Below are 11049 nucleotides of genomic sequence, written 5' to 3'. Positions count from 1 at the left end.
GTGTGGGGGGGTGTGAGGCAGAGGATCAGGTTTGCAGCAGGAAGCACTGTGCTGGCACGATGCAGGCCCGGTGCGGAGGGGTTCAATGCTTGTCTCTCACCAGCCACGCCATCCCAGCACAGCCGGGGTTAGGCAGGGAGCAGGGCCACCCTGCCCCTAGCAAGGTGGTTCCTACCCACGGGCTCTGTTCAGTGGGCGCTCCCATAAAGCCGAGCAATTACAGTGCAGCACCTTTACTGCCCACTCAGCCCCAGCTCCCAGAGGGTAGCAATTTCTGCCTCCAGCAGGGGCAACCTGCTGTTGGTCGTGTCTTGTCTTGGCTCTTGGAGATTCAGCATCTTCTGACTGCCTCTGCATTTCACTCACCTCTGAGCTGGGGGAGTTGTCACATGCTCTCTTGTGTTAGCAGGTCTCCAGTCTTCCCTAAGGCAGCCCCTGGGCTTTCCATAAAAACAGCCACTGCAGTGTGTTGCCTGATCTCTGTCTGTTCAACTAACTTATTTTGTGAAATTTCTATGTATTTTCTCGCAAAAAAACACTATGGGAAAGAACATCTCCCAGCAGCTGCCTGAAACAAGCCCATGTTCGAGCATATCTGAATGTTTTTGCTCCATCACGGGATGCTGCTTTACTGGTTTATTGCTCAGATGGCTTTGTGACTGTCCAGAGGTTTCACAGTTAAATCCTGGCCTTGCCTGACAGTGACTGTGGACCCCAGCAGGAGCTGAGATGGCCACTGCACCAAAAGAGACAGAAAATGCTATCGGCTTGGAAGAAATACACACAGAGAGACAAGAACCCCCAAAAGGTGGGTTTGTGTTGTCAGGACTAGAAATTTGGGTCCTCATTTAGCCAGAGAAGAGGGATAGTCCCCAGGATTGTCAATCCAGCTGCCCAAAACCTCTATCCATGGAGCCACAACGATCAGCTTCATACTGATTCTCTCCCACCACAGCTACTAGAGTAGTGACTGCTACCTACAATGGCAGTCGATGGCTGGCTTGGTTTTTCTTAGGCCTCCACTTTTGTAAACATTTTATTATACCTGTAATTCAAGGATTCTTCCATTGTGGATGTTTTAATTTTTTTTTTTTTTTTAATATTCAATTTCAAAAGCATTTTAAAGTGAAAGAAAACGTAGAAAAAGGTAAAACAAAAAGTTCTGCATCTGAAAGAAAAAAATTATCCTCAAATTTTGCAGTAAATTCTGTTCCATTTCAGAGGAAATGTTGATGGGTTTGAGATAACTTAGTGGGGAGATAAATGGCCTGACAGAAAAATTTATGCAGCTCTGACTTTACCTAAATAAGAGCTTAAAAGTATATTACAAGTATACATATACTGAAAGCTTTCTGCCAGGTCTGTTTATAAAGCCATCCTGGCCCTTATCTTGAGATGCCTTCCTTGCTCCTGAAAAGGGCGAAAAAGTCAGGAATAAAGGCTTAGGAGATGAAACTGAGCCCCGAGTCCCTGGCTGTGCTTGTCCTGCGGGGCTCAGACCTGGAGCAGCCCCCAGCTCACATTGCCCATGCTGAGAGCAGGCCTGGGGGTGCCTCACAGCAGTTTGGGCAGGGGAAGAGAGTAGACTATTGCCCAGACACAGTCCCAACCATGGGTTTCTGAAGCAGCTGGGGTAACTCAGTAAAAGGCTGTCCTTCCTCCATGTTCAACCTGCCCTCTGCCCCACTGGCTGCTGTTTCAGCAAACCCTTTACGTGCCCGGCCACCAGCGTGCCCAGGGGGGCTGGTCAGTGGACACACAACTGGTAGATGTTTCCAGCCTTTTTTCCTGGTGAGTCCCCACAGTAGCATGAAAACCACTGACATTTCATAAGGAGGAGGTACAATTTGACCGCTGATGTGTTTTTTGTTTCTGTTTTCCTTCCATTTGTTGTTCAGGGCTGAAGACATTTACAGTGGAAGAAGCTGTGGAAGCCATTGGGTTTGGGAGGTTCCACATCATGCTGTTCCTCATTATGGGCAGCACTGGGGTAGGTGTCTGCAGCCATCTGAAAAATGGCCTGAATCAATTGGCCATGGCCTGAAAAAAAGCTCCTCTCATTTTCCTTATTACTGTGCAATAACAACCATAAGCACCATGGGCATATATTCCAGCCCATTTTTTTTCACTCATACCTTCTCAAGCACAGTTTCTGCTGTTGTCATCTTTGGCCAAAATCAATATTGGCTACAACTGATATCAGGCCTATTTCAGGGCACAGCCAAGCAGGTTGTCCCAGAGCATCCTGGCCTGGCCCCTGCCCTGGAGCACCATCCCACCAGGCAGCACTGACAGCTCACATCTTCTATACTGCCTGAGGGTTAGTTCAGCCTCCCGACTGCATTTTTCATGCCATCCCCAGGGAATACAAAGCCTGTGCAATCTGGCACGGGAGGGCTACCCTCCTCTCACCCTTGGCTATATAAAACTTCCTAACTGGCCAGATCTTGTGTTAATGGTGTATCTGGTTTGGGAACTGGGGCAAAAGCCTGAGGGCAGGCTGGGGTAAAGATGAGATGGGGACATATCCTTGAGGATCACTGCAGCTGTTTATACACCTCTATGTGTAAACAATAGGCTCATTTCTTAACTGAAGCCAGCTGCTGGGGCAAACAGCCAATGGAGCAATGAAATTTTTAATCATAAACAGTTTTAAGATGTTGTCTTTGTGTTAGATGTCCAAAATCACAGCAGGGTACCTAACCAAGCAGCTTGGTTTCCAGAGATAGTTGAAGACCTTCCACTAGCACAGCTGGTTAAGAGTGTCCTCTACAAAGGATGAGTCTTTCCAGCCTTCCTAGATACACAATGTACTTAGATACCTGCTTTCTAGGTGCACCTTTCTCCCCTCCTCCCCCTGTTTCCAAGTGTCCACATCTTCCAGATCATGCACAGGGCTCAGACCACTCTGGAGGTGCCATGGCTTCACAGGGCTGTTTTGACATGGTGGGACTGTCATGGCTGCAGGCTTGGTAGGACTGAGGGATTTTCCCCAGTGGGTTTCTTGTGGCTTTCCTTCTTGCTAATGTGCACACTCATTCCCAAAGGTGACTGAAGCCATGGAGATCATGCTAATAGCCGTTGTGTCCCCTCTCATCCGATGCGAGTGGCAGCTTCAAGATTGGCAGGTGGCTTTAGTGACAACGGTGAGTGACTTGTGTTGCCCTCACACAGGTCATCCACCATGTGGTCATTGTCAGGGGCACTGCCCCAGGCTTTGTAAAGTACATTTTCCAGTGGACCAGATAAACTCCTAGGGAATCATCTGAGGGGCAAAACCAGTACCACAACTGTAGAAAACCAGAAAGTGAGCTGACATGAGCACATGTCCATGCCCAGAGCTGTAATGCCAAATCAAGGCTGTACTTTATATTCTTATTTTTAAGTCCTTGCCTTCAAGCCCTGAGTTTTGAGGGTTGAAGCAGTGAGTGCCTACATGGAGGAAGTGAGCCCGTGAAAGCCATCTCGCTCATGGTTCTGGGCACTGCCATTCATCCTGCTGCTCAGAAAGTGCTCAGCTAACCCAGAGTTTCAAGAGCAGAGATGCCCAGTGCTGCCGGGAGTGGGCCCTCCACAGCTGTGTTTCAATTCCCCTTAGATGGTGTTTTTTGGCTACATGGTCTTCAGCATAGTGCTCGGGCTCCTGGCTGACAGGTACGGCCGCTGGAAGGTGAGTGAGCGCTGGGGGCTGTGCGTCCTTTTCCTGAGCCCCACAGGAGCCATGCACCTGGTTGAGCCTGTGGTTTGATGACTGTATTTTTTCCCCTTTTGCAGATTCTGCTGCTCTCGTTCCTCTGGGCAGCCTATTTCTCCCTGCTGACCTCGTTTGCCCCATCCTACATCTGGTTCGTGTTCCTGCGGGCCATGGTAGGAGGTGGCGTGTCGGGCCATGCACAAGGGTAAGGCTGTGCCTCATGCCTCGTGGCTTGGGCAGTGACAAGCCAGCTTTCACAGGGACATCAGCAAAGGCACCCACGGACCCAAGGGGGTTGAGTTCCTGGGTTTACAGTGAGAAAAACCCTTCAAGACATTTTGGCTGACCTTGTGGAGTGCCTGGTTTCCCCTGCACTGAGCCTGATAAGCCATGGCTGTGCTGTGACCTGGAGGAGACGGCGGGGAAGGGGCCTCTGCAGGGGCTGGAAATGGAAAGGAGAGCAAATTCCCACATCGCCTTAAAACCAAATGCTGTTCTGTAATTTCTCTGGATCCCAGTCGATGCACATAAATTGCAGTCTCAGGGACTCCCAAGTCCAGGAATAGAGGGGGCAGCTGGTTTGTGTAAAGCCAGTGACAGGGATTATTAAGCACATATATTATAAAAACAATTAGACAGGTAACAGATGAGCAGAGGCTACTTCCTCCTAAAAAAGTCACAACAATTCTGCTTAAGTAGCAAATTCTTGAACTGATGTAAAAAGTTCCCATTTTTTACTCTGTTGGGGTGGAAAGGGGAATGTGAAGGAAGAGAGGAGAAAGTCACAATAGTAACAACCACTTCACTAGGAGCCTGGCAAAATAAATTATTTCTTTCAACTCTCTCAGGAAAACAAATACAACATTTCAGCATCTTCTCTGGTTCCTTGAAGTCTGTTTGCTGTCCATGCAGGAAAGCCCAAAACTGGTCCTGTTGACCCAAGAGCCCTTTGCCTAAGTGAAGGACAGGAGGGAGATAGGTGCTTTTGGGAGGAGAAGGCACCCTGCGCCTGGGCTGTGCATCCACCGAGCTCCTGGCACTGCCTCCCTCACAGGAGGGCTCCTGATCTCTGGCCATGGAGGCTGCTAATGAGCCTGAGGATGAAGGGAAATTTCATGTTTTATAAAACACTTCAATAGCTGAGACAGAAGGAGCCAAATGGGTCTCTCTCCACCCCTCTCTCTTTCCAGCCAAGGAAGCACAATTCACACCTGTGAGCTTGAGAGTTGCCAGTGCCAGACCCTCCCTTTGATAAAAAGTGGAACAGACCGTTTTCTTTATTTAATGAAAAAAAATTATTCACTAAAGATTGTTCATTTCTACGAACATACTCTGTGCCTCTGCTGACTTCTCAGTCACCCCACAGGACCTTCCCATAGGTTTCCTGATGCACAGACTGCAATGTTTACCCGCCTGTATCCTACAGCCATGGCCTGGAGAGGATTCATGCCCCTGCATGTAATTTGGTGCCTGTCCAAGTGGAAGGCATATTGAGTAGGGATCCCCTGTCTCTGGGTGCTCAGTGGTGGGAGAAGGATGGTACTCTGACTACCTACAAGCAGCAACATCCAGCAGTGACTTAGCTGAGCTGAACTCTACTTGATTAGTATAGAAATTCTTATTGCTGATGTATTTCTGTATTTTTTCCCCTTTTTCACTAGGCTTATCATAAAAACAGAATTTTTGCCCATCAAATACCGAGGATACATGCTGCCCTTATCTCAGGTAAGAATAATCACTTTACTGTTTCTTCTAGCCCTGAGTCCTGGGAGATTTGCCCTGCTGCTGGAAGCCGGGTGTCCAGCATGTCAGCCTTTCTCCCAGAGTATTCACATTTATCTTGGTCCAAGTGAGTGCCTGCTGCCTCCTGTGCCCTGGAGTGTGCTGTCTGTGTTATTAAAGATGTACACAGACAGCTGCCTGCAGAAGAGAGGCAATTTCTTCTCAAATAATTGGATGCCCCAAACATTGCATGGGGACATGAGTGATGACAGCCAGCATCTCAGTTGCCCTATCTATAACCATGCTGCCTGCTCTAATGGGACCAGTGCCAAGGGGCTTTCTGGCAAGCTCTGCGGCTGGTGGCACCACTGGCCCCTTTCAGGCCTGGGCTCATCCTTCCTCTCTTTTGACTTGTTTAATAACAGTTTATTAATAAGGTGATTCTCAGATGAGGTCCTAATCTGTGCCTCTCCCTGTCCCTGCTTAGGTATGGCACAGGATAGGACTAGCATAGATAGTCCCAAATTAGCCCTGGGATGTGCTGGGAGAGTTGTGGCCACTCGCTGGGCAAAGACCACAGCAAGCATGACTGGGGTTGTTGCTTACTCTAGATTTCTGCAGTGGGCACTTGCTGCATGTGCAAATGATCTGCAAGAGGTGTCATTAAGCACATGAATTAATCTGACTGTAGAACCAGAAGTGTTTGTATATGGTCTTGGTGGCAGGGACAATTTGCTTTTCATTACTGCCTGTTTGATCCTAGGGCTTCATTACCAAAGTGTCATAAGAAACACAAAGGTTTATAAAAAAGAACAATCTTGTACTTCTCCCCCAAAATTTGTTATTTCTGCCTGCAGATTACTCATGAACTTGCTGTGGCTTTTATGTATTTGTTTGTGTTTTGTGTTGGCCAAGCTCCCTTGGGTGGTCCCCTGGAAAGGGACACGTCTCCTCATGGTAACAAGTGAACTTTGGGGAGGGGTGTTCTTGCAGATCAGTGGCCAGATTCTCCATTGGTATAACTTGGCATTAGTCCACTGGAGACCAACTAATTTCCAGCAGTGGAAATCTGGCCTGGTTTTGCCTTTGGTGCTTGTAAATTTGCTGCTTCCCTGCAGAAATTTAGACAAGAGGAAAATTCAGGGGCATGAGTGTTAGCAGAGAAATGACTGGAAGGCAAAAGACATGGCTTTAAGTACAATGGTAGCCACAGCAAGTTATCTGTTTTCATCTGGAGCTGATTAAGACTATCTTCAGTCATCCCTCCCAAAATCCTCATCTTTCTTTCCCTCTGTCCTTCAACCCAAGCTCAGTTTCTCAGACAGCTGCAGGATGTCTCGGTTTGAACCACAGCACTCTCCAGAACAGATCCCCACCTATCCATGGAACCAGACCAGAAGAAAAGAAACAAATTGTTGTCATGTATTTGTGTTTTAACCTCTTCATTTTCTTTGGAAAGGTGTTTTGGTTGGCAGGATCCTTGTTAATCATTGGCCTGGCATCAGTGGTGAACCCAACCATCGGCTGGCGGTGGCTGATCAGAATTGCCTCCATTCCCGGCATCCTTCTCATTCTGGTGTTCAAGGTAGGAGAAGCCCCTCTCCCCACTCTGCTGCACCACCACCATCCTGGCATCTTCCCAGGCACCAACAGGCATCACCCTCCCACCAGCCACGAGGCTGGGGATGTCCTTGTGTCCTACTTTCACCACTGCAGCCCTGTCACCTGGGGGACTTGGGAAGGTTCTGATGGCCTGAGGGTCTGCGGACCAGCTGCTGGGAATACGTAACCTTGTGGGAGATGGCTTGGCTTTGCTTTGCTTTGCTGCCCTGCCCTACCCACCCCAGGCTTCAGTGTCCAGGCTGCCAGTGGTACTTGGGGACCATGGTGATGGAAGACAGGTTACGCAGGGTATGCAAAAAATCACAAGTAGTATCTTCAGTCTAGTGCTGGCCAGAGGGCACCCTCTTTAGTCTTTGGGATTTGCTAGGGCTGAGGAAAGAAGCATGAGCAAAGTGTTCATAGAGCAAATGGGTGTCAGAATTAATGGTGGCTTCCCCAGGTTTACTAATGCTCCAGAAATATCAGTCTCAGACATGAGGACCAACTTACTTGTGGGGAGTGATGTGGAAAATCCCTACTTACAGTGCTCATGGGCACTGTAATGCTAAGCTGTGGCCAGTGCAAGCCGTGCAGATGTGAAAGCCCTTCCTGCAGCTGAATGAATGAACAAGTCCATCTGAGGTGCTACCTGGGCAGTCAAATGCAAGGTCATTTTGGCCATCCACTTGTATAACTCTGATGTTTGTTTTCCCTGATTATTTTTGTCAGAAAAAAAAAAGGATAACAAAAGGTTTTAGTCCAGAAGAACAAAAGACACAGTCAGCATACATACCTTTAAAAAAGGAGGAGTCTTTAATTCGTATTTCAGTGATACAGCTGTAATTGTTTATAATTTAGGAGAGCTATCATTTAATAAAAAGGTATTTTATTTTGGAAAGAGCACGAGTGGGGTCACACTCGTGGGTGGACATTGCAAATGCTAGTGAAGAGTGAGTTTGCTCCTAAATTTCATCCATGTCTTCCTTTTTTTTTTTTTTTTAATGGTCTTGCTGAGGCCTCCAAGACTTCTACTTAAGAGACATGTACCTCATCCCATTTTAGAATTTCAGTTAAGGGTTATTTTTGTTAAACCTGTGTCTTTGGCTTCCACCTCTCATGAGTGCTTGCCACAGACAGCTCAGTAGCAGACCACTGGGTCCTGGACAAAGAAATGGATTTGTTGGGAAGGGTGAGCCCCTCAACATGGGGTATGGAGAGCTGGGGCATGTAGGGGTGCCCCAGGGCATGGTTGAGGAGGAGGACAGGCAAAAGGCTGCTCCAGTTCACCAGTGCTCTGTGCTAACTCGGCTGCGCTGCTGGTCTCAATGGGAAGTTGTGAGTAGGGTTGCATGGACAGAGACGTGCAGAAAGGCTTTCTGATGCTGCTCTGCTTTCAGTTCATCCCAGAGTCAGCACGGTACAACATGTCCACAGGAAACATAGCGGCTGCGCTGGCCACGCTGCAGAGGATAGCCAAAATCAATGGGGCGGTGATGCCTGAGGGGGTGCTGAGGGAGCCCGCCAAGGTAAGCCAAGCCCGTGGTGCTGCCCAGCCCCTCCACCCCGGCAGGGCTGCAGTATCTCGGGTTCAGGGAGGGAGAAGGACTGCCAAGCACGTCTCACTCTGTCTTTCTTCCCCTCCTCACCTGGTTTCTTTCCAAACAACTATTGAATGTGATGATGAAGATGTTATTTTTCTTTTGGAAAAACAGTAATTTTGGCCCTCAGAATAGAATTGAGTTTTCTGCTTTTTTTTGTATTCTTTGTTTTGCTCAGAAAAATATTGTGCTGAGAAAAGATTTGCTCCCTTTGCCACAAAAATGGCTCCCAGCAAAAGCATGTTCTTCCTTATTGCCCATCCATCCCCCAGGAATGTTCCCTGTACCATGAGACCTGCCCCACAGGGTCCCTCTCAGGGCTGTTGCTGGTCAGACTGGAAGGTCCCTGCCATGAGGTCAACCCACCGCTCCCAGAGGCTTCTCCCAGCCCCTGACTGGCCTTGTCCACTGGGTCCCACCACCCCAGATCCCTCAGTGTGGAGTCACAGACCAGCAGAAGAGGGTCAAAGCAGGAGAGGCCATTTCACAGCTACCACCATTTCCACCTGTAAGCAGCTGAGCACCCCACAACTCAGGAGTTGATCACTGCTGGATCAAAAGGCCCCAAAACATGTGTGAGTGTTGTGGATGGGGCAGGAGAGGAGCTGGGGGCCAGGGGCCTCCCAGACTGCTCCCCCTTAACCCCACTGGACCCTGCTGGCTGCGGGGTGGGAGGACTTATTCAGGTGGCTCCTTTGACCCCCAAGAGAGGAAGGTTGAACAAAACCATTGTCCAGGGCCTCAAAATTATTATCCAGCTCTTTTAAGTCTCTTTCCCAGACCCCTTTGTTGCTTATTCCCACAGGCACCAGCCATTGTCCTTAGCAATTAATGCAAGATGGTGCTATTTTATTGGGCTTAATTAAGATTAAAGCTTCCCTGTAGTTTAATTGAATTTATGTAATGGACCCACATTGTCTGTGGAAAGGGTTTTTGTTAGTTGTGCACCCTCTCAGGCTTAACCAGTGGTGAGGAAAATAAAGGCAATCCAAACTCATCTCCCCTTGGTGGTGGGATGCTGGGGTAGCTGCTGGCTCTTGGGGAGCAGCCGGGCAGGCAGGGCCCCCCGGTGCCTGCTTGTCTCTTGGCTCACTGGTGTTTGAGGCCTCCCAGCAAGATGCATGTGGCCACAAACTCGCTTCACAGGCAGAGCAGCAGACACTGGGCCCCTTCCCTGCCACATGGGGCAACAGGAGCTGCCAGCAGCACCGTCAGTGCTGATCCTCAGCAGCAACCAAGTCCCCCTTTGGCACCATGATGGTCATGCTGGGGCCAGACTCCCAGGAGCTGGGAATGTTCTGTGGGGGCCAGGAGTGCTCATGGTGTTCTTGTCTCCTCCCCTCCATCTTTTGAAGCACGTTCTCCTTTGGGAAGAGGGGCTTTTCTTTCTAGAGGACTGTTTGGGTGCTGTGCTGCACCATCTGTCAGCTTGGGGTAAGGGCAGGGGGCCCTGGGGTGCCAGGGGCTGCCACATAACACTTGCCCATGTATAAAAGACACCTTTTAAAAAACTATTTCTATCAATGATTTGCAGGAAAGGAGAGGCAGGTTCAAGGACCTTATACACCCCAAATACCTCAGAACCACTTTGCAGATATGGATCATATGGTAAAAAAATATTTTTTTTTTTTTCTCTTGCTTATCAGCTCATTCTCTCAGTGTGCAGGGAACAGAAGTCTCCTGTTGACTTTGCCATTACAAGGCATCACTTCTGCCTCAGGCTGTGGCTGCAGATCCTTGGCAGCTGGAGGGGCAGTATGTGGGCATGAGTTACTGTAGGCTCGTGCTGATCTCAGACTGTGCCTCAGACACCCTGTGTTGGTTGGTGTTAACATAAGCAGAAAAAGACTGGACATCCAGGATGGTGCAGGGTGCCATGAGTCCTTCCTCAGGCCAGGGTGGCTCAGAGGAGGTGGGGTGGGAGCCAGGCACGAGCTGCAGCAGAAGCCCACACCTGCCCACTGGTGCACCGGCAATGTGCCTGCGGCTCCACTTCCCTTCTCGGTGTAATTTTTTTCTTCCTGAGAGTGGGACAAAAGCACCACCTTTGCAGGCCAGCCAATGTAAGAGGAGTGAACTAGGGTGACAACAGAAACTCATTAATAGTTACCCGTGCCACTGGCCAGGGAAAATTAAGCCTGAAGAGAGACAGTTTTCACATGCAGTGTTCCCAGTAGCTTTATGCAAGGGTAATATACGTTTCATTGACTTTGCTGTCTGGAATAGAAATGTATAAATAATGGGTCCATGGGAACTCATTGACCTGAAATGTTGCTAAGTCAGGCCTTGAATTTTTTTATGTTTTTTGTTTTCCCCCTCAATTTGTATGAGTGTTATGAAATATAGTTGTTTTTGTTTTTTAATCCTTCTTTATTTCCTATTTGTCCCAGGAGTCGCTGTTGTATTCTTGGGTTTGCATCCCTCCCCCCCCCC

The 11049-nt window shown here is 48.8% G+C and overlaps 1 protein-coding gene across 1 annotated transcript in view; it reads left to right on the top strand.

The window, feature by feature from the left end:
• The window catches only part of SVOPL (SVOP like), a 21783-nt gene that overhangs the window by 4872 nt on the left and 5862 nt on the right, over nt 1-11049 (top strand). Inside the window, exons 3-11 of the mRNA XM_026863873.1 lie at nt 722-808; nt 1899-1990; nt 3048-3146; nt 3599-3670; nt 3775-3899; nt 5356-5419; nt 6876-7001; nt 8416-8544; nt 10151-10224. Of these exons, the coding sequence (XP_026719674.1) occupies nt 722-808; nt 1899-1990; nt 3048-3146; nt 3599-3670; nt 3775-3899; nt 5356-5419; nt 6876-7001; nt 8416-8544; nt 10151-10224 (868 nt within the window). The remainder of the gene's footprint in view (nt 1-721; nt 809-1898; nt 1991-3047; nt 3147-3598; nt 3671-3774; nt 3900-5355; nt 5420-6875; nt 7002-8415; nt 8545-10150; nt 10225-11049) is intronic.

The sequence above is a fragment of the Athene cunicularia genome, assembly GCF_003259725.1.
Source record: "Athene cunicularia isolate RWA chromosome 1 unlocalized genomic scaffold, athCun1 chr1_part2, whole genome shotgun sequence".
NCBI lineage: Eukaryota > Metazoa > Chordata > Aves > Strigiformes > Strigidae > Athene > Athene cunicularia.
The sequence above is the reverse complement of the archived record's forward strand: the minus strand, read 5'-3'. Positions and strand labels throughout refer to the sequence as shown.